Source organism: Trachemys scripta, chromosome 7 (assembly GCF_013100865.1).
Source record: "Trachemys scripta elegans isolate TJP31775 chromosome 7, CAS_Tse_1.0, whole genome shotgun sequence".
Classification (NCBI taxonomy): domain Eukaryota; kingdom Metazoa; phylum Chordata; order Testudines; family Emydidae; genus Trachemys; species Trachemys scripta.
In genome coordinates, this window is record NC_048304.1 from 27,634,483 (window position 1) to 27,658,651 (window position 24,169).

Consider the following 24,169-nt stretch of genomic DNA (forward strand, 5'->3'; position numbering starts at 1 on the left):
TTTAAAAGATTGAATATCTGGTATATTGTAGCCAGATTTTCTTACAGTTTTTTAAAAACCTCTATTTTCATGCAAAATAGTAACTCTGCCCTAAGAAGAGGCTGTCTAATCAGAATATTCAGGGGTAGACACTAATCATATAAAAAATGTGTGTGTGTAGCATCCCAGTGAAGACAGCGTAACTTTGTGCAAGCATGAGGTTCCACCTGGGGAGAATATGTCGGAGGGCTGGGACCTTATAGTTATAAAAATGACATGTACAGTATCTACAGAATTTGGAATATGTTAGCAGGAATCACTGTAGTGAAGAAATTTAGGTTGAGTTTCTAAGGTGACTAGTGATTTTCAGCATCCAACTTCAGACACCTTAAAGGGGCTGATTTTTCAGAGGGTGGCTGCAATGAAATCTGTGGAGCGTCACCATCATACACCCCCCTGAGAATCTGACCCACAGTAATTTTACAGTGATCTCACTGGATACGGAAACTTTATTCTCTCGACTTCCAAAGTGTTCTGTGACTAATGCTAAACAACCTAACCGAGCACATTCTGGAAGGAGGAGTCAGTCTGACACAGCCTGTAGGGGCTTTTAGGAAAATTTTCCTATTTGTTATGGGTTACGTTTAAAAAAATTCTTTGCTTGGGGCCTGATACTGCTGGCCTTTTACACACAAAATGCCTTCCCAGTTTTAAATGCATGTTTTATATACTTCAGATCAATGATTCATAAAAAGTTTAGGCTAGAATAGCATAATCCTTAGGAGTGCATTTTCCAAAGGAAAGACCACCGATACGTCGAATGCTGCAGTAAGAGTTTAACTTTTGGAGATTACACTGGTTGAAAGTGTTAGACAAAGGAGCCCCAAGTATAATAAAATTATTACACGGTTTTATTCTGAAGAACATTTTGCATTTGCTTTAATACAAAATGATGTAGGTCAAGAAATAATTTACAAACCCTTAAGTTATTATCCTGGCATTTGAAATAAGAATGATTCAAGAAGAGGTCTGTAAGGTATCCATAGCAAACTTTCATTATGTACAAAATGTTTATTGACATGTTTTATATGTCACATTTTAAAAATGTGACCTGAATTGCTACCTATCTTGTTAAGTACAGATAAACCCTGATAAGGTAACTTGGCAGCGCAAGTCAGTTTTATTCAGTGTTAATAAAATAGAAGATTTTGACATTTCCCCCCCAAATTGTATTTATATCAGGAATTCCTATCTGGGTTTTACTGCATCATGAACAAAACCTAAGCCCTCTTTCAATTGCATAAAAATAAATCCTTTAAAGTATATAATCTGCCCATAGAACAGCAAAAGAGGAGAGGCAATAAAGTAGTATTTTTACATATCGGGAATCTGATTGGTTCTGTGGAGGGTCCTTTTATCTTGTTTTTTTTATTATGAGCAGAATAATTAGTATACAGGATTGGAATTAAGACATTTTCATCCAACTGCAAAAATTTTTCTGCCCCATATTCCGAATATAGAATTAGGCTACTCGGTCAATTTAGTTGTGATAAAATTATAAATGTCTCAAGACCAATGAAGACTTGGTCAATTTTTTCAATTAATTTAGTATTTATCTATAATTTGAGGATATTTATAATAAAAAGATCACAGCTTATTGTCAGTCAAAAAAGTTAGCAGATAATTTCCATTCTTTTAACTTTCTGAATATAAGACTGAAAATAGACATCTGTGCATCCCTTATGTAAAGAGAGATTCTTATTGACTCAAAATATTTTATAAAATCTGAATATTGTCAAGTTTCTCTAAACCTGACACTTTACCCAAAAAGAGATTTACATTGAGTGGTGGCTCTAGTTAAATATTTATCCTATAGCTCTATATATTCCAAGTAAAAATACTTATATCTAGAATTCTGCGGAGAATTACAATAATTAGGTTTCATAAATATTGCTGCAGTTCAATTACGGTACAATAATTACAAAATATAGAACATCTCTTTACAAATACAAATTATTGTATATTACAATTCATTTACAGTCATTTCTACTATATAATTTTTAACAAACTATCTTAACTAATTCTACTTTAACCTGGTTGCAAGTGCATTAGTAAGAATGCAATTATTCCAGTATATTTTGCCCTTAACATGATAGTCATAAAACAGACTATCTGAATGATATTTTCCTATGTAAACTAATGTTACATATGACAGAAATGTTTTTAGGTTCTTTTTTCCAATGATTTCTGGTAGGTAGAGTTTGACATATTTTAGAAGAGCGTTAAGAAAAATAAATCAGGAGGCAAGTTTGAAAACAATATTAGAATGGATATGCTGAATGCAGTGAACATTTGATATGCTATTGAATGCTGAGGTAATGACACTTTTGATTGCCATCACCTGTCTCACATAGTGGTCTTCACCACATATTTTTGTGCTGGACCTACACACATTTTTCATTTAGAAACCCCTGCTTCACTATGAATGACAGCAGCACAAGTTTGAAAGACAGGCAAGATATTACACCTCAGAACTCTTCTCTAGTCCTCTGGAAATGGGATCTTCAGAATCGGCTTGGTTTTACATAACTCTATTCCTACTGAGGAAATGAAGATTCTGTGATAAAGGACTTGACGTACTACAGCTTTGATCACATTTCAACAACCTGGAGACACTTACTGATAAATAAATTATGGCTTCCTTAAGGTGTGACATCACTTGTACAAAGCTTGATTAGTTATTAATTCCAACTAGTGCCTATCATCTTTGAACTATGAGGCACTTTTTCTGTTATTAAAAATTATTTATTTGTTTCTTGCTAAATACTATAAGGTTGTAATGCATATCATTTCATCAGCTAAGTCTTCTTCATATCTACCAGTGTCTGGTTCTTCATCACTATAACCAGGACCAAAGTCTTGAAGTTCATAATCTTGCCTGCTTAAAATGGGGAACATATCCCCATTGGTCCCATTGCTAATATTTCCATTGAGAAGGTTACTTGCTGCGCTTTCCATCTCATCAATAGTCATGTCACAAGCATCAGCAATCTCATGTTTAGTAGCTGAAACAAATTTAGGGTCCTTTGCATACCGCCCTAGGCCTTCAGATATAAGTACCTGCAAAAGAAATAGGATAAATGTAGATTCAATGTTTAGAATGAAGAGCAGGTTATAAATAAATACACAGAAAGCTTCACTTTTCTCCTGGATAGCTTAGGTGCAAAGCCCAAGAGATTCTATGAGCTGAAGTCACTAGGGCAACCAGAACAAAATCTTACATGTAATTAACTTGTGTTTGCAATCAGGGCCGGCTCCAGGCAGCAGGTTGCCAAGCAGGTGCTTGGGGCGGCCATTCCAGAGAGGGGTGGCACGTCCAGCTATTCGGCGGCAATTCGACGAGAGACTGTCCGCCGAATTGCCGCTGCAGATCGTGATCACGGCTTCTTTTTTTTTTTTTGCGCCGCTTGGGGCGGCAAAAACGCTGGAGCCGGCCCTGTTTGCAATAGTCAAATGGCCCCAAAGAGGGTTTTATCAACATAGTAAGGATGTCACTGACAATGCATGACATTCAGTTCTTTTATAGGAGGTTTAAAATGAATCAAGCCCTTGATAAACATCATACACTAGAAACTGGTTTACTGTAATAAAATTTAAGGAAGAATTGTGCTTGAAGCCACACTAGGCAACAAAACTTCAAGCAAGTGTATAATAAAACTTCAACTAAGATGTTTTCTGTAGATGACAATTAAGTTGCATCTGGTTCACAGCTGTGGAAGGGAACTGATGTTGGAGATGAGGAGACTGAAAATTATATACCTGAGCATGACACATGCTACTTAGCTAGACTGATAAGGATATTCAATACAATTTTACAGTTGGGAGAGTAATAATAATGATAATTCTCAGCACCCTCCATAGTATTGTTTGTTTTTAAAGCTTTGTAAATAAACAAAAAAACGTTTACTAATTCATAATATTCCTGAGAGTACATGCAAAGAAACTACTGTGCCATTTCTTGGAAGTGCAATGGGCATTCCCCATCAACTCACCCCTTCCATATCTTTGCACAATCCTTGAGTTCAGGTTAACAAGTTAATGCAAGGACTCTGATGACTTTGGACCTTGCATGAAAGCACCAGGAAGACAGGTGTCTTGTGCCATTCCTTTTCGCTAAGCCATTATGGAAGGGCAGCGCAGTGTCTAGTTCTTAGTATTTAGCCCACAGTGAAATCTTGTTTTAAATCATATTCTTGAAGTGCTCCCAATTTTCAATCCCCTCTTTGTTTTATACTTTAATACATTAGTTCCTGGGACCAAGTTGTCAACATGTTCTCTCTCTGACACTCATGCTATGACCAAGGCCTCAGGTGGGATTCAGTGGAGCTTTGATTTACAGTAGCTGAGGATCTGGTCCATACCTTCTTTTCCCCTGCCTTACCTAAAGGCTTTTTGGGACTTTGAATTTGAAATACAGTATTTCTAGTGAAATATGCGGATTAAGTACAAGCCAATGTGTGGTCTTGTGCCGGGTGTATAGTGAAATTAACACAAAACTGAACAGACACACTTGGCTACTTCAGGGATTATTCAGTACTTACCGCTTCTACCAAACTGTCTGCACTTCTCTGTTTGTCACTATGTTTATGCCTAAAGTCATTAGGTACAGTTAGATTGGCTGGTGTGAATGTTCGGTAGGAAATATCAGGGTCATCTGTATACCAGGAGCTCCTGTTCAAAGAAGGTAGGCTGCCATTCATCTGCTCTGTAGATTCAGCCCTGTCAACTTGGATTAGAGGTGTATAATATGGAGTACGGTCCCGGTTGGGTGGGGTGGCTGGTGGGGTGGCCCAGGAACGTGTTGAACGACTTGGTGAATGTTTGTGAGCTTTACTGGAATCAAGACCTGCAACTGCCATGACCTGGTAAAGGGAAGTAAAGATAGTACAAGAGTTAGCGTACCTCAAACAATCCTGTAGTCAGGCTTATTCCGCATTTCAAATCCAATCTAATTATTTAGACAGCTATGAGAAGTGACATTTTATATGTTTGATACTTGACAATATAAAAGACGGGGAGGAACTAAAATAAATTAATTAGCAACATAGGCAAGTATCTATTTAGTGGATCTTTTATTGACCAAACCCTGTTTGATACACTGTGACTGAATATTTGCTTAATAAAATATATTCAGTAGGGCTGTCAAGCGATTAAAAATATTAATTGCGATTAATTGCACTGTTAAACATGAAGAGAATACCATTTATTTAAATAGTTTTGGATGTTTTCTACATTTTCAAATAGATTGATTTCAATTACAACACAGAATACAAAGTGTACAGTGCTCACTTTATATTTATTTTTTATTACAAGTATTTGCATTGTAAAAAAACAAAAGAAAAAGTATTTTTCAATTCACCTAATACAAGTACTATAGTGCAATCGCATTATCATGAAAGTTGAACTTACAAATGAAGAAGTATGTAAAAAAAAAAAGACATTCAAAACTAAAACAATGTAAAATTTTAGAGGCTGCAAGTCCACTTAGTCCTACTTCTTGTTCAGCCAATTGCTCAGACAAACAAGTTTGTTTACGTTTGCAGGAGATAATGCTGCCCGCTTCTTGTTTACAACGTCCCCTGAAAGTGAGAACAGGTGTTTGCATGGCACTGTTGTAGCCGGCATTGCAAGATATTTATGTGCCAGATGCACTAAAGATTCATATGTCCCTTCATGCTTCAACTACCATTCCAGAGGACAAGCGTCCATGCTGATGACGGGTTCTGCTTGATAACAATCAAGCAGAGTGGACTAACGCATGTTCATTTTCATCATCTGAGTCAGATACCACCAGCAGAAGGTTGTTTTTCCTTTTTGGTGGTTCATGTTCTGTAGTTTCTGCATTAGAGTGTTGCTTTTTTAAGACTTCTGTTTAGCATATCTGGCACATAAATACCTTATAATGCCAGCTACAAAAGTGCCAGGCAAATGCCTGATCTCACTTTCTGGTGACATTGTAAAGAAGAAGAGGGCAGCATTATCTCCTGTAAATATAAACAAACTTGTTTGTCTGTTAGTGATTGGCTGAAAAAGAAGTTGGACTGAATGGACTTGTAGGAACTGAAGTTTTAAATTGTTTTGTTTTTGAGTGCAGTTATATAACAAACAAAAAAAATCTACATTTGTAAGTTGCATTTTCACAACAGATTGCACTACAGTACTTGTATGAGGTGAATTAAAAAATACTATTTCTTTTGTTTATCATTTTTACAGTGCAAATATTTATAATAAAAAATATACACTTTGATTTCAGTTACAACGTATAATACAATATATATGAAAATGTAGAAAAACATCCAAAATATTTTATACATTTCAATTACTATTCTATTTTTTAACAGTGCGATTAAAACGGTGATTAATCATGATTAATTTTTTTATAATCTCAATTTTTTTGCATTAATCGTGTGAGTTAACTGCGATTAATTGACAGCCCTAATATTCAGCAAGTAAGGCAAACAGACTATAGTCCCTGATCTTTGCCGCTCCCTTCCTGCAGGAACAGGTGAGGAAGAAGCTGGTTTTAAGCTTTAAATTAGCTTTAAGCTCCTTGTATTTTCTGGCTGCCTGGGGTCTGCCCAGATGGCATGATATAGTTCAGTCTAAGAGCTGCTCTGGCTCCAGCAAACCCTTTGGGCCATCCACCATACAATCAGAGCAGTGTAAAGGGGACTAACACTGCTGAAAATCTGTCCCACGATACAACAGCAAACTATTTCATTCTATTTGAACGTTGATCTAGAAATCATAGAACATAGTGAAGTTCAACACGTCACAGCATACAGTATGTAGTTTAAACTAAATGGCATATGAGAAAGTAAACACCAATGAAAGCTGGAAGTGATAGCTGATTCATGCATGGAATTCGGTATAAGGAGGGAGCTGTGGTGAGGGTTATTAGTATATATCGTATATATTGCCAGTGTTTTAAAATGTTTTCATTATTCCAAACACAGATTCCACCATTGTCATACATTACAGTGACCACCTATTACTCTATATTCAAGGGTATAGACATCAGTACAGTTTAGTCATTTTTAACTACTCTTGATCCCTTATTTGATAGGCCTGAAGGGACTAAGCTTATATATTTAAAAAAATGAAACAGCTGTCAAGATCTCAGACTGCATGAAAAAAAGACCAGTCAAAGTTCTCGGAAAGAAAAGATGAAAAGTAAACCTGTGCATGGCAAAGTGCAGTGCTTGTAAAATAGATGGTAGTGTTGCTGCAGAGGAAGGCTTTGAAAGGGCATCAGCTGTAGGATAACCATATACCTGTAGCAGTTCCAATATACTCTTGTGTTAAAAAGCCTGAGGAACAGCAGTGCTATTAATAGAGTGGCTAAAAGACCAAGTACCTGATGATATTCCTTAATCTGTGGGCATTTACAATGGTTGGGAACATCATATTTTTACGGCATCCCCAATAATATTTCTGTTGGTTGGTGTCAGATCATCTACAATATCTGAAGTTGTCATTTCTGAAGCTACTGCTTTAGGAGGCCTTGTTTCTGGCAATTACAGCAAAGACAGTGAGGTACACAACTGGTTGGAAGTAAGTCAAGGTACACAGGCAAAGCACAGAGCTGGCCAATGGGCTTTCAAACAATCATAAAGCCAGGAGGTACAAGATCTACGCTAAATTGGTGTAATTCAACATCAGTTAATAAAGATTTTTTAATTACCTGTTGTTGCATTAAATGCAGTGGTAAAGCAGTGCGGTGGTGGAAAGTAGGAGAGAGAGGTATCTCATCTTGACTGCTTTGTCTGCGGAGGCATTCAAAGTTGAAGGAAGAGCGGCGATTTGCTACAATGTAACAATGTTTCATTAGTAAAATGATGCTGATCATTCTCAATGTCAAGTATTTCCAAATTCCAGTATGGGTCAAGTGTGACCCTGCAGATTATTGGCAGGTATTGCTCCTGATGGGGCAGATTTAAATGGGCTCTGTTGACTTACTGAAGCAGGCAGCTCAATACCCAAACTGGATATACAGGAGGTGGAAGTTGCGTTTGTTAATAGAGCTAAATTCAGGAAGGGTTCAAAGTGTGCACTTTAGAACAGACTGGGAAAGGCGCTTGACTTTAGCTGTATATTGTAAGCTTCTTGTGTATAGTTAAAATAATTATTTCTTTCTTCACTGAAGCTTTAAGTTCCTCATTGTAGCCCCGTGGGCTAGCTTGCCTTTATTATATTCAGTGCTTTGCATTACATTCAGCAGTAATGCAAGGAAACTACAGGCTGTATCCTGTAACACATTAGCTTCATCAAGTTAGCATAAGACTTAAGGCCTATGACCTTTGAACAGATAGGATTTCCATTGGCTGCTTATCTGTTCAAAATTTAAGTATTAGGAAGCTGAAAATAGAGTGTTTAAAGGGAAGTTCTGGCCACAGATACATGATCCAACCACATGAGTGTCATGGCAATGAATTGATGTATATAACAGGTACATGAGTTACATCCACAGATACCTAACCACAGAAGGGCCATGGTAATGAATTAATGCATATAACAATAAGTGCAGATCACTGCTATATTAACCTCTAGAAAAAAGATACATTAGTAAGGTGAGGAAATACAAATACGGAAATCCCCTACTGAATATGCATCACACATAGTGGCATCAGCACAACATATTATAAAAGTGACATCCCAGCCTAGGGGTGATGGGAAGAAGGAGATGTAGTCCCTGGGAGGTGCCAGAATGATAGCCACTGGTGATGAGGAAGATGATGACTAACATTTCAGGTTGTTCTACAAGTGATGGTGTGAGAATATGAGTGTGCAGATGTATATTCTGTACTATCTCTATCTACCTTACTGATCTAGGGTGTTTGAGACTGTGCTAAATGCATTAATAAACTATTTGTAAATATAGAGGAGTTTCTATAGTGTGAGTGTTGCACCTGTGCACATTGGGGTTCCAAACTGTATGATAATTTGAATAATACTGGGCCTGATCTTGGGACAAGAACCTGTCGACCCTCCAAGTGGCAACTGGGGATTCTTAAGTAATCTCTCTCTCTCTCTCTCTCAATATATAATCTATAGATCAGGCTACATCATGCTGAAGAACCATGTTTCCAAAGGGAAACTACCAAATCCTTGGCTCTTTGCAGGTCAATGTAATGTGTAATTTTGTAAATGTTACACAAATCAAAGTAGTAGTTTTTTGGGCTAAACATATTTTTAATATTGAGACAGGTAAGAAGTAGGGCTGTCAATTAATCGCAGTTAACTCACGCAATTAACTCAAAAAATTAATTGAGATTAAAAAGATTAATCAATATAATACCAATTGAAATTTATTAAATATTTTTGGATGTTTTCTACATTTTAAAATGTATTGATTTCAAGTTCAACACAGATACAAAGTGTACGGTGCTCACTTTATATTTTTATTACAAATATTTACACTGTAAAAAACAAAAGAAATAGTATTTTTCAATTCACCTCATACAAAGTATTGTAGTGCAATCTCTTTACAAATCTAGAATTATGTACAAAAAAACAACTACATTCAAAAATAAAACAATGTAAAACTTTAGAGCCTACAAGTCCACTCAACTCTACTTCAGGCAATGGCTCAGACAAACAAGCATGGTTAAAATTTACAGGAGATAATGCCTTCTGCTTCTTGTTTACAATGTCACCTGAAAGTGAGAACAGGCATTCGCATGGCAGTTTTGTAGCCGGCATTGCAAGGTATTTACCTGTCAGATATGCTAAACATTCGTATGTCCCTTCATTCTTTGGCCACCATTCTAGAGGACATGCTTCCATGCTGATGATGCTCGTTAAAAAAATAATGCATTCATTACATTTGTGACTGAACTCCTTGGGGGAGAATTGTATGACTCTGTTCTGTTTTACCTGCATTCTGCCATAAATTTCATGTTATAGCAGTCTCGGATGATGACCCAGAACATGTTCATTTTAAGAACACTTTCACTGCAGATATGAGAAAATGCAAAGAAGGTACCAATGTGAGATTTCTAAAAATAGCTACAGCACTCAACCCAAGGTTTAAGAATCTGAAGTGCCATCCAAAATCTGAGAGGAACGAGGTGTGGAGTATGCTTTCAGAAGACTTAAAAGAGCAACACTCAGATACGGAAACTACAAAATCTGAACCACCAAAACAGAAAATCAACCTTCTGCTGGTGGCATCTGATTCTGATGATGAAAATGAACATGCGTCGGTCAGCTCTGCTTTGGATCGTTATCGAGCAGAACCAGTCATCAGCATGTACTTGTATTAGGTGAATTGAAAAATACTATTTCTTTTGGTTTTTTTTACAGTGTAAATACTTGTAATCAAAAATAAATATAAAGTGAGCACTGTACACTTTGTAGTCTGTGTTGTAATTGAAATCAATATATTTGAAACTGTAGAAAACATCCAAAAATATTTAAATAAATGGTATTCTATTACTGTTTAACTGTGTGATTAATTGCGCAATTAATTTTTTTAATCGCACAATTAATCACGATTAATTTTTTTAATCGCTTGACAGCCCTAGTAAGAAGCCATTCCATGCTATTAGAAAAAACATATTTGAAGGCCAAAAAAGACAATTGTAATCATCTAGTCTGACCTCCTGTATAAAACAGGCCACAGAACTTCCCAAATATTATTCCTAGAGCAGATCTTTTAGAAACATCCACTCTTGATTTTAAAATTTCCAGTGATGGAGAATCAGCTGTGACCCTTGATAAACTATTCCAATAGTTAATTACCCTAATTTGTTTATGATATACACTCTTATTTCCAGTCTGAATTTGTCCAACTTCAACTCCCATAATCCTGGTAAATTCCATCATATGTGGATTTCATGGTGAAAAACCTGGGAGGTAGCAATCTGTCCATGGAAAGCCATGGCAAGGAACTTTAGACCAATACTTTAAAACCATTCTTTGCATCTCTTTGAAAAGTACAAAAATTTGAAGAAATAAGCACTTAAATCCAGATCCTCAAATATATTGACTTCAAAGACAGTTAGGTGGTTAAATACCTTAGAGGATTTGTGCCTTATGGCCTGATCTTTGCTGTACCGCCCCAAATCTCAGTGCTCCCAGAACTCAATCTACTAACAAATTGCAATACTCAACCAGGCACAGTGTGTTACATTAACTTGGATCATATTTGGATGCTAATAGAAATTCTCCAATGTAACATATAAGTTTTTGAATGTACACATGAATGTATCCTTCACATTAATTAAAATGAATTAGTTTGATCTTCCTTCTTTTAAACCCTGCTGGGGTATTAAAGTGCTAAAATGCACTGGTTTAAGTCAGTTGACTTCACTGGGTTACCCCTGCATTACTTTGATGCAACTTAGAACAAAATAAGGCCCTAACTGTCTTTTCTGGTAAGAATATCAGATGGAACAGTCTTTTACTGGTAAATCTTCTTTAAAGACTTAATCAGATTAATAGCGTCTGACTGGGAGGACTTTAGCCCACCAACATTTTAATCAGAAAAAGCTAAATGGGGCTGACAAGCTGTTACCACAGAGAAATCTCCCACTCCACCTCTCCTGAAGAGAAGAAACCATAGAGAACTTTTTAGCTCAAGGTTTCTTTCTCACTTATATGTACAGCCGGGTATATATATTCTACTCTCATCTGAACCATGTAGAGGCAACCTCCTTAACTGGGCCGAGGGGAAGAGCCTGAGATTTTCCAGTATCTTTGTTATCGGAGGGACTGGTGAAAAGCTATATAAGAGCCTGCTTCCCCGAAGGACAGAGGAGGAGTCCCTTTCTAAGTTGGTGTTTTCTTGATGCCTTTAGCAGAAGGCTCGTAACTTTCTGGGAGCTTCACTTCTCACTCATTTGAAGGAAATCATGGGAATATTTGGAGAGCAACATTTATACTCTCCAGTGTGATGACCTATAGGGATTTTGTGCTTTATCTCACTACCACCACAGGTCCAAAAGGCAAAAGCTAATGAAGCTCAGAAGTGAGAGTCCTGCATAGATAGCATTATTAGAGAACTTATTGCAAAAACTGCTTATGTATTTGTTGCTTTTCATTATGGTTTTCTGCTTTATCTTTAAAGAGCCGGTGACCCTACCCTGGGGAGGGTGGCAGTGACCCCATTACACTTCCCTCCCAAACGAAAACTGATTCTTGACACACTTCTGAATCTTATCAAATTTGGGGTGTTTATGCATTTTCACATTTTACGAATCAAAACTGCTCTTATTTTCAGGGCCGGCTCCAGGCACCAGCCCAGCAAGCAGGGGCTTGGGGCAGCCAACAGAGAGGGGCGGTATGTCCGGCTCTTTGGTGGCGGTTCCCTCACTCCCTCTCGGAGCGAAGGACCAGCCGCTGAATTGCCGAAGACTGAAGCGGCGGCGGTAGAGTTGCTGCCAAAGTGCCGCAGATCACGATCGCGGCTTTTTTTTTTTTTTTTTTTGGCTGCTTGGGGCGACAAAAACCCTGGAGCCAGCCCCGCTTATTTGGCATTTCTTACATAATGAGTCCCAGGGCATTTTAGTGACCCTTCCCCACTGAAGCAAATAAGCAATAGAAATCAAATATGTTTTATGTCTAGCATTAAAAACAGAGTTACTATTTGCTTCTCAAACCAAACAAGGAAAAAATGGTTCATACCCATGAAGTATCACAGTTCAAAGATCAAGATCCAAGTACTTTGCATATCTCTAAGATGCACCAGAAGATTGGCATTGCTAATCTATCTATGCTGGACTTGTACATAAATCAGGACTACACTGGGATTTGGAGGATGAGAGGAGCAATGTTTGATGTAATGCAAAAATTAGTTGGAAGCCAAAGTAAAGATTTGAGCAGTGGACAAAGTCACTGAAAAATAGGAGTACACGTCAGAAACGTGCTGGCAGCATTCTGTGAAACTTGAAGTCTACAGAGTGTTTTATTGTCTGGTCTATGTAGCAATACACCACACTACTTCAACATAGAAACTAAAGTAGAAATGACCATTCTGCACACATGAGAAAAAACAGACTAAATTCTAGTAATGTTTTTGAGATAATAAATGGAGCATCTGGCCTGAATTTCAAATAAGAGATCTTGATGACGAATAATACCCAGATATTTTAATAGGATTTGAAAAAATCCCATTGAAAGGGCAATACTACCCCCCAAAAGTACTGGGGGAAAAAACTCCATTAATCCACTTTAGCTGTATTCAATTTGAAATTATATAGGAATATAAGAACGGCCATAGTGGGTCACACCAAAGATCCATCTAGCCTAGTATCCTGTCTTCCGACAGTGGCCAATTCCATGTGCCCCAGAGGGAATGAACAGAACAGGTAATCATCAAGTGATCCATTCCCTGTCACCCATTCCCAGCTTCTAACAAACAGAGGCTAGGAACACCATCCCTGTCCATCCTGGCTAATAGCCATTGATGGACCTATCCTCCGTGAATTTATCTATTTCTTTTGGAACCCTGTTATAGTCTTGGCCTTCACAACATCCTCTGGCAAAGAGTTCCAGAGGTTGACTGTGCGTTGTGTGAAGAAATACTTCCTTTTGTTTGTTTTAAACCTGCTGCCTATTCATTTCATTTGGTGATCCCGAGTTTGTGTGTTATAAGGAGTAAATAATACTTCCTTATTTACTTTCTCCACACCAGTCATGATTTTATAAACCTCAATCATATCCCCCCTTAGTCGTCTCTTTTCCAAGTTGAAAAGTCCCAGTCTTATTAATCTCTCCTCATATGGCAGTGGTTCCATACCCCTAACCCCTAGGTTGGGATGATGCCTGGTAAAATTATTAGAATACAATCAAGTTCTTTTATTGTTTTTAATATGCTTTCTCTGTAGACTTGCAGAGGAAGTACTGCATGGTAACATATCTCTAGCAATCACTCTGTTATCCATCTCTGAAGAGAAAGCAAGCAAGTCTGTTTAGGCAGACTGCCTTTGCTGAGAAATACATAGTGAAGGCAGGGAACTGTTCAGCATGGAGATATCCCACTGAGAAGGGAGGGAGATGTGTCTCCACCCAAGAAAGGCAATGACTAGGGAGGTGGAGGCCTGAGCGTGGGTGCCCTTCCCCACTGAGCGGAGATACAGGTGCAGATGCCCGTAACTGAGAAAACACCTTTTCCAAATTAAAAACAAATGGAAAAGCTGGTGTTGCTTTCAGCTGAAAAACAAAACAAACCCCCAAAACAAATAAGAGCTATAATACTATTAGCAGGTGGTGTTTCTGGTTTGAAAGAGTCATGGAAAGTGCCAGCGGGTGAGTCACTGGAGTGACAATAGTTCTGTTTGATTTATACCAACATCATAAACCTGTGAACATGAATAAACCTTTGTTTCCCTTAGGGGCGCAAAGAAAAAAAACTTCCTGATCCAAGCTCAATGTAGGGCAAACCTGTGCTGCATCCTATCTGACCATTTTCCACTAACCTCATAAAGTAAACGGATACCAGGGTCTTTGTTCATTTGCAATGTTTTCTATATTAGCTATAGTTTTATAAGCAGAGAAAATGCAGGACCATCACATCATGTTTAAGAAACAACAAAAGGATGAGGGAAGCAAGGGAGAATGAGAGAGACACATGCAGTTATATGCTGGGATCTTTAGATTCTGTGGGCTGCACCTCAAGATAGACATTTGCATCTGTTGTCTGCAAAGTTGGTAAATATATGTACTAATCGGGGGTTTACTCTCAAAAATCACAAGGAGTGATGGTGAGGGTGATGTCAAGGTCCACAGGAATATTCTCTTTTTTCATCCAAGCTTCTATGTAAAACTGAACACTGTATTCACTGATAAAAATTTGAGGCACTTAAACAGACTTTCTTACTGTACTCACATGTAGGTGTTGGAGGTAGCAACCGTCTCCTAGGAGATCTTTTTGAATCATAACAGATCTGTGAATCATCTTCCTCAAAAAACCCATGTGGGTGATGGTAACCTTTTGGCCGCTCAAAATCTAAGTCATTGCAGTGATATCTGTTGTGATAGTCATACGTATGCCTGAATTAAAGAAACATATTGTTAATAAGGGAAGTTTCAATGAACTGATCATTAATCTTTTCATTTACCAGCCCAAAGGACTCCAGGCATTGTTCTTACACGGATTCTTGCCGCAGCATGAGAACTAAACAAAACATTCGGAAAAACATGACTCATTATTTACATATTTGTTTCTGATTGTGCACTGCTTATGAGAAAATGGGCATACTCTGGTCTGTTTAGAATAAGTCACACATTAACTTTCATAGTTTATTGGTTTTATTAAGTAATATTATGCTTGGTAAAAAAACACGTAGATGTAATCCTTGATATCAATGTTACTATTATCACAGAAGATTACAACTCAAGCCCTCAATACTATCGTGTGGTTAAAAATAACAAAACTCTATCCTCACCCCCCCCCCCCCACCCCCCCGCCCACACCTTTCCTTATGATTTCAGGGTAATCTGCAGAGCTCAGCGCAAAGAGTTCAGACTGTTGCTGCTTGAGTATTACAAAGGCCTCCTCTCTGAAGGAAAAATCTCAAAAGAGGTTTATTTGACTCTGATTAATATTATATCCAAAATGAGTGGATGGGTAAATGAAATGAAAGTGGAGGAGGTGCTTGTTTGCTAATTTGGATGGAGCAATTCAATTTGGCGCCAGCTGCCAGTCTGAGTTGTCTGGAGTGCAGATAGGGCATGGAGAAAAAAGAAGGTGGAGACTCCACCTGAACTAGGAGTAGAGAAGATTGTTATGTTTGGCACATGTGAATATGCACATGTGCATCTAGGACAAGCAGGCAATGGATTCATCTAGTGATGTTGTACTGGGCCTGCCCTTGCAAATTAAAACCAACACATGGAGGCTGAGGAGACTTCTGTGAGGCTGTGGAATTGGTTGAGCCACTGGAATCTTTCTAGATAGCAACTTAGGAGAGATGATAGTAGCCTTTTGTAAGGAAGGTGGAAACAATCTACCTTTAGTCCTGCAAGTACAAATCTGTGTATAATTCATGATGAGACAGGGGTTTCTAACGGGATGTATGAAACATTTGACATGTTTGAAAAAAGGTTACAAGCAGTTTGTAAAACAGAGAACATTGACTGTTGCCAAAAAAGTTGGAGACCTATTCCATGAAATGTTAGCACAGTAAAATGACAGACCATGAAAAGACAGATTGTTCTAAATGTAAGGAAAGTCAGGAGAGGGCATACTAGTTACCTAATGACTGCCCCTCGCCCAGTTCAGGGAACTGTATGAATCCAAGCTGAAGGGGGAAAGCTTGGATCTACATGGAATACATACACAGTTGTTGATTAAATCTGGGCAAGTAACAGCAATAAAAGAAGTTAAACCGTTGAATGTGAAAGTCACAGGAATGGTCGACACTGGGTCAAAAAGAAAGTTGTTAGAACAGGCCTTCTAAGGATGCTGCAGCACAGAAATATTAAAACAGTAAGAAATGAGTTTCAAATGGAAATTTTGTCTGGGGAAAATCCAAACAAGTCCAAAAATGGGGAGAAATTGGGGAGGAAACTGGACCTCAGGAATTAGAGTAAGGGGCAGGGAGAAAAAGGAAAGGGTGTGGACTCAGATGAATGTAAATTGGAATTTCACTCAGGGTTATGAATGTGTAATAAATACAAATTCAGCAATTCTGCAAATTCAGTCCATGAAATTCTTCTGAAAGATGTGACTTGGGTGAAACAAATGTGTAATTCTAAATATTTATAATGCAGTGGTGCCCAAAGGCCAGGGCAGGTATCACAGTATCAACTGGTTGTTCCAGGTACATGGAAAAAGGTGATGCGATTAGAATTGTTAAAGGGAGGTTGTGCTTGTACTTTATTTGATCATGTTATACTATATAGGGTCCATCATATAGTTTATTCTGTCTCATTATCATCCTTTCTTCTGCTGAGATTATGGAATCAAATGAACCATCATTAAAAGCTTCCCCAACTGAGACTGATCCGGCTGCCATTGAAGTTAACAGGAGTTATGTCATATACTTCGTTGGGAGCAGGTGCAGGCCTTAAATCTTCATTTATCTCAAGCAGTATTCAAATTTTCCCCAGTAAATGTAGGGGCTTCTTTGATTTTGGACTGTAGAGTTTCTCACAGTCCAAATGAACTAAATTCCTTCGTCACTGCTCTGGAATTATGTATTAGGGATTTGCTGGGGTCTCATTTCATACCCCAACATGAGATGTGCTTGAGTATATTTTGCATTCTCATTCACTGTTCTATTTCCCTAAGAAAGGAATAGTGATATTTTTAAGGTACAAAGTGTGTTTAATGTAACACTAGGTGTATGTACATAATTTATTGACATTTTCTGTAGTTAAGACTAATAATCTCACCTGCTCCCTGATAACATATAGTCTTCTTCATAATACTCTTCTCCGCTAAAATATTCCTGCTCTCCCATATAATGATCATCATTGCAGTAATCCCGAACTTCATGATCTTCACGGCAAATAGTTGGTAGATGCCCATCACCAGAGTCTGACCTACAATTGGTACACAGTGGTTTGGGATTCACTATACTTTATCCATAACGGTATTATTTAAACCTGCACTTTTAACATAGCTTTAAAAAATAAATAAATAAATAAAGGCAGGCATACAAGTTCTCTCGTAGCTGGATTGATGCTTTACAGTAACTTCCATTAGACTACAGATGGGTACATGGGTATTCTGTCTTTGCTTTTCTGTTTTAAAGTGTTAATAGAAGTACAGTAGATTTACTATGCTTCTGTAGTTACACTGAGTAATTAGAAATGTCAAGCACATTTAAAATCAGTCTTTCAAGCTGGAAGTCTCCAGTATATGTTTGAAAAAGTTTCTCAAATACCTAAAATTTGACACTGAGCAAAAATATAAGAGCACTTGGTGAAGTCTTCCAAAGCAAAGTGTGAAAACAGCTATGCAAATTCTAAACATAAAACTACTAGATTAGGAAATACTTTTCAGGAGCTGCCCTCTATCTGACCTCTAACATTCATGATGCAAGCAACTCTGACAAACACTAAATAGGTTCTTTTTCTTGCCCATAAATATCATTAGCCATCATTAAATAATTCTTGCAATAATCCCTTTAACATTGCAAAGTTTTTATCTCCTCCAGTCTAAGTGAAGTAGGATTAAACTTGACATTTTTTAAACAGGAACTACCCTTTGGGCATGCGCCTGTGCCCACTAAAGTCATTGCCATTGATTTTAATAATGCAGGATCAAGTTCTCTACTAGTCTTGAACTTTATCAGTCCGTGCTGGTCACTTACCATATAGACATGGGGCGAAATTAGTCCAATAAAATGATCACAAATTTGTAGTCATTTTATATCTTTTCATTCCATACTTTAGTTATTCTGTTTATATCCAGCTAACGCTGGCTACTTTATTATTGTTTTTCCATTGTAAGAGCATTGGGAGCGTTTATGTTGTCTCATGATGTAAACATACGTCTTCAACAATATGCACTTACCTAATGTACGTTTCATAATAGCGTGTTCTATCCAGGAAAGCCATAAAAATGTGGAGACAAATTTTTTTAATCAATTAAAATAATTTTCAGAAATTCACTAACTATTAATGGTGACTATACTCGTTCTATACTGTGACTGTCCAATGGATTTGTTTAAAAAAAACCCAGTATTTTAACACTTTGAGACAATACACTCCTAGATTACATGGGCTATTGTGTTAAATATATTTTTCTATATGGGTAAGAAATTAGTTATATGTTAAATCATGTTTCATTTGTCAATACAATAGAAAAGAAAAATGAAAGCAACTACTACCTCTAACACCATCCTTATCACCTAATATATCAAGAGCTATTTGTTTTAAGTAGTACAGTATGAGTTTTGGAGTAGCACTACACCATTCTAAACAATTGCACATGCTGTAGGATGTTTATTTACTGAACACAAACATATCATAAAGTTTACCTCTTACTGTTTGATCTTCTATGCCTGTCACGATCAGCTCTGGAGTATGAATGGTATCCATTTTCGGACCTATGTTCATGATTTCCAATGTTTGGGTGCCTTCCATTAGCAACTTTGGACATATTGGCATTATTGAGATTGGCATTTGTTGAGTTTGGAACATGCTTTCCTATTGAGTTGTGATTATGATGGTTATGGAATACAGAATTTGAGGCCTGGTGGTACATATTTTTCTCAGTATCACTTGCAGATGGAATTGAAGGCCGTTGGACATGCAGGGGACGGTGTGTGGTATTGATTTGTTGAAACGAATCTCTCCTATCACTGCTAACATGATTTATATGGTTTCCAAACAGGGCACCATTCCTCTGTTTAAAAAAAAAAAAAAAAAGGATGTTTGAAAATTTTTAAATGGGTTAATCATTAATAAATGCACTTCTTGAATGCACTTTTGCATGAATAAACACTTGTGCTAAAATTTGTGAACATTTTTGAATTTGCATATATTTAAACAAATACATGACAGCCTTCCAAATATTAATGAGAAATTAATAACGTGACCCCACAAATAATAAACAGAACCTGGCATTCCTTTCTGAAGAAACTTTCACAAACCTGCTTTTTAACTATTTGACTAGCTCTACCTTTGACCTTGTTTCTTGGATATGGAACTCACCACTTTTATTACTTTTAGTACCTCCTAGAGTAGACAGCTGTAGCATGCTCTCCATGGGTGTCCTGAAGACAACGCAGAAGGAGCATCTAATGTAGAAAGTAGATTCCCCCTTAATTACAAGTGTCTGCCACAGTAGTCAGTATTTTATACTTATTATCCCAAGTCTTCCAATTGGCTTTTATGTGCAATTCAAGGTGCTGATTTTAAACTATGCTGTCTTAGTCTGGAATCTGGCTACATAAGAATCCACCTCTTCCCAGGACCACCCAGAGGATTCAGGGGCCTGGGGCAAAGCAATTTTGGGGGCCCCTTCCATAAAAAAAGTTGCAATATTATAGAATACTATATTCTTGTGGGGGCCCCTGTGGGCCCGGGGAAAATTGCCCCATTTGCCCCCCCCCGGGCAGCCCTGCCTCTTTCCCTATCTACCATTGTAACAGCTGAGATCAGTTGAAGTACTTTCACTTCCAGTGCTTGATTTGAACTTCTGGGGTAAGGTGTATAAGTGCATGGCCTTTCATGCTGGAATTTGCTCCCCCATTGGACTAAGAGAACATTATATTGTTGACTTTTTGGGCATAGCTTAAGACTCATTTATTTTCTCATGACTTTTCCTGAGTGGGGTGACTATAGGAAAAATATTTCAGCTAAATTCTGAAGGAGATGGAATGTGTCCTTTTGTTAATATTGTTTTTTGTTAATATATTTGCATCATCTTTTAAAATATTCTGGTAGATGCAGTCCAAGTGCTCTGATGAGTTCCTTGTAGAAATATAAAAACACATAATGAAATGTTCTGCCATGTGGGTACTTTCTGAGTAATTACTTTATATATATCTTCCTCTTCCTCATGATTATTTTCTTCAGGTTCATCATCTTGCAAGTCACAGGATATAGCTCGACGAATTTCAGGGCCAATGTCATGAAGAGTTCTTAGTCCTGCCTAAATCAATGAAAATATCATAATACATTAGGAATATAGTTTATCATAATTAAATCACAAACAGGTAACTTGTTTTAAAAGGATAGTCCATTTGTCAGGGTAAAGTCTATAAATCTTGCTATAAATGTAATTACTAGGTGCTACTTTACAGAACTAAACCTATATAGCCTTTGTCTGCTGTCATTAGCGCCATGCTTACACCAACCTAACCCCAACGAGTCCAGTATATTTCCTCTTTACCCTGGTATGGGTCCCAACCCAAAGCCCATTGAAGTAACTGGAGAGACTCCCATGGACTACAGTGAGCATTCAATCAGTCCCTCAGTGCATTATTCATGGGCATAATATCCACTCTGCTGCAGAGCACCAATACATATGAAAAAATCAACAAGCTCTTAATAAAAGGTATTTCAATAAGAAAAGCATTTCATTCCAAAGGACGACATGCCCCAAAAGTTGTTTGCAGCCTTGCCTTCCCTTCAGGAAGCACAAGGAGATAACAGTAACAGGATTAGAGAAGATCTGAAAGAGACTGAGGAAGAGAGAGGAAGGTCAGATTCAAATGCCGATGAAGTTAAACCAGTATGGTGTCCGGGTCTTGCAGTGGCAAACTCCTTTCATAAAAAATGTTAAAAACCAAAGAAGAAGTGGACCTACATGCCACACAATAAGCAGATATTGTACTCCATGCCAAGAAAGCAATGCCTTTGTACAGACAGGCCTTTTAACAAGATTTTTAGGAGTGCTTTTTTCTATTTAATAAACTACAGTAAAATTGTGCTAATCAAGACTTTGCTGGTATGTGCAAGGAAAATATCATCGTCTGGCCAACTAAAATAACCAAAATGCAGTCTGTGCAGGTAAAATGCGATTATTTATTGTCCAGAGGGCAATACCAAGAACCTGATTTAAGAATTCTGATTGCTGGGATCTGAAGTTGAAAAGGAAACAGTGGCTTCCTCATCTCAATTTCTTTCTAGATGCCACCAAACTGCAGAAAAAATGAATGATTTTCCTGCTTAGTCCATTACTTTACTAAATTCCATTTCAGGTTCCTCTCAATTTTCTCTTTTGGAAGAATGCATGTGGCTAATTATGTTGGCTAAAAAAATTGAAGCAACTATATTTTCTTCCTGGACAACCATATTTGAGATCCATGTCATCCCTGGACAAGTTTTTCTTAAAAATTATTTCACAGTCTGGGTTAATGCACAATATAATACACACAAAACCATCACGCTGTCTCACAACTTCTTGGAGTAGTTGAATAGCCAAGGGCTCTAATGAGGTCTTGTATCACTAAGACATAACACCTTTTTGAAAATACATCATATATCGAACAATACAGTGAAGTACCATAAATAATTAATGAACAATTTTCAAAATAGAAGAGTCAGCAATTCACTAATCTCTCCAGGCCATTAGTAGATATCATTGATGTTCTACTGTGTACAGTTTAATACAGCTGGAAAGAATAAGGATAAATGTACATGTCTTTCAAAAGTTGGAACAGCTGGGAGAAGACGTGTTTGACCTACAAGTGTCAAGGCAATGTAGACCAATATTGGTACATGAATCTGTTAGAATTTTATTATGTATCTCAGAGCTGCATTTTGATCACTGCTATTTATATCTCACTCTTCTTTTTGTTCTATGAAACATTCTCTTTTTGGTGTTGAATCATTTTATTTAGTGGAACAATATTTTCCATAAAAATCAACCTGGCAAGAACAGGATAGGTCAAAATTCACTCCACCATTTCACTTTCCTCTTGCTTCTATTCCCCACTCTACCTTGTATACCTTCTCAGTATATCTCACTACACTGCAGAAATGAGTTTAAAATGAATTTGAGCTAGGGAACAGAACAGAACCCTACACTCAGGTAATAATAATCAATGCAGTCATATATTTAATGCTGTACAAATAGCAATACTGAAGGATGTAGCTTCTTTGTATTTTCCAGAGGCTCAATAGATAGAAGATAAACCATAATGTGGAGAGGTGGCCTCTGATACTATGGAAGAACAGATGGTGAAAGGGACATAGAATGATTGGACTAAGATGCCAACTTAAAAATAAATTATAATAATAATAACTTCTACTTAAAAACCTATTTCACCTCAAAAAATCTTACAAACTATTAGCTAACTCCTGGTACCATGAGGATATGATAAGTAAAAGAGAAAAACTATGGGTAAACATGTGGAGGTAAAATAATGTCTAAACTAAGAGAAGGACTAATCAGGTATTACAAAGGATAGAATCTTTCTTCCTCAAACCACAAGCTTTGACGGAGGCACCCACATGGCCAGACCATAACTTGTACTGTTGGTTTTAATATTTAGTATGAGTGAGAACAACAGATGCGTCCCCCTTTGGGGCCAATGGATCTCTGCTGTGTATGACTTCACTGTTCCCTTTCACATCCCTAACTTGACCATATTTCTGCCTCCTCCATAGTAAACTGTGTAAAGACACCATGGAACTATGTATCACAGTGCCCAGTGAGGTGCAGAGTTTTCCCTACACCCACCAGCAATGGAAATGCAGTATTTCAGGCCTGGCAATTAAGGAACAGGATTTAAGACCTCTGGGCCAAATTTTGGAAGGACCCTGCACATATATGGCTATCAAAAAGTACAGCAGTCAAGCAAAAATAATATCCATGCAAATAATAATGGTATCCTATAATCCCAGATACACTGCTACCTCAATATAACGTGACCCGATATAACACGAATTCGGATATAACGTGGTAAAGCAGTGCTCTGGGGGGGCAGGACTGCGCACTCCGGTGGATCAAAGCAAGTTCGATATAATGCGGTTTCACCTATAATGTGGTAAGATTTTTTGGCTCCAGAGGACAGCGTTATATCGAGGTAGAGGTGTACTTTCAATTACATTTTCCACTTCCTTCCTTAATTCCTTAATCCTTGGTCAAGACCCAATAACCGGTATTTATCATTTGACCTTCTCTTTCTCCAGCAATAATCATTTCCATATAAACACATCTAATATGATGCCCCAAATCACTCATTGGCAATGGGGGATCAACCCCGGGACAACTGGTGAGCTTCTTCTGCCTGAGTTAAAAGAACCAGGTCTATTAGTTCAAATGCAGCAGCAGACATAAACATCTATGTAGACCAGCCACTTGAGAGGGACAGAAAGCCACAGTGTGTAAGCATGGGTTACACCTGTGGGCTGGAGTCCAGTTACTCCCTGCAGTTTGCAAATTCCTCCATTTTGTTTTGTTTTCTCCGAAAGCCACCTCTACCACAACTTAGTTAATTCTGCCCAATTGCTCATCATCAAATTGACTATTCACATTTATTGTCCCACTTTATCCCGAGGGATCAAAAGGAATATTTTGGATAAAATAATCTCAGTAGTAATGGGAAAGTACTGGATGCCACAGGCCAAATTATGCCATCAGATACCCATACTTGGCTCTCACTGAAAGTAATATGCAACATTCTGCCCTTAGTTAAACCAGTATAACCACATTGAAGTTGCATTGCTGTAACAGAGCAGAAATTGCCACAATTGTCCACTGTAGTATAACCACTGCCTTCTG

At 37.6% G+C, this 24,169-nt stretch overlaps 1 protein-coding gene across 1 annotated transcript in view; it reads right to left on the reverse strand.

Moving 5' to 3' along the window:
• Window positions 1-867: 867 nt before the first annotated feature.
• Window positions 868-24,169, reverse strand: part of CACNA1D (calcium voltage-gated channel subunit alpha1 D) — a gene marked incomplete in the record, with an annotated part of 323,715 nt that continues 300,413 nt past the window's right edge. Inside the window, 8 exon segments of the mRNA XM_034775831.1 lie at window positions 868-3,099; window positions 4,581-4,901; window positions 7,724-7,845; window positions 14,870-15,033; window positions 17,380-17,529; window positions 18,506-18,532; window positions 18,972-19,339; window positions 20,474-20,590. Of these exon segments, the coding sequence (XP_034631722.1) occupies window positions 2,806-3,099; window positions 4,581-4,901; window positions 7,724-7,845; window positions 14,870-15,033; window positions 17,380-17,529; window positions 18,506-18,532; window positions 18,972-19,339; window positions 20,474-20,590 (1,563 nt within the window).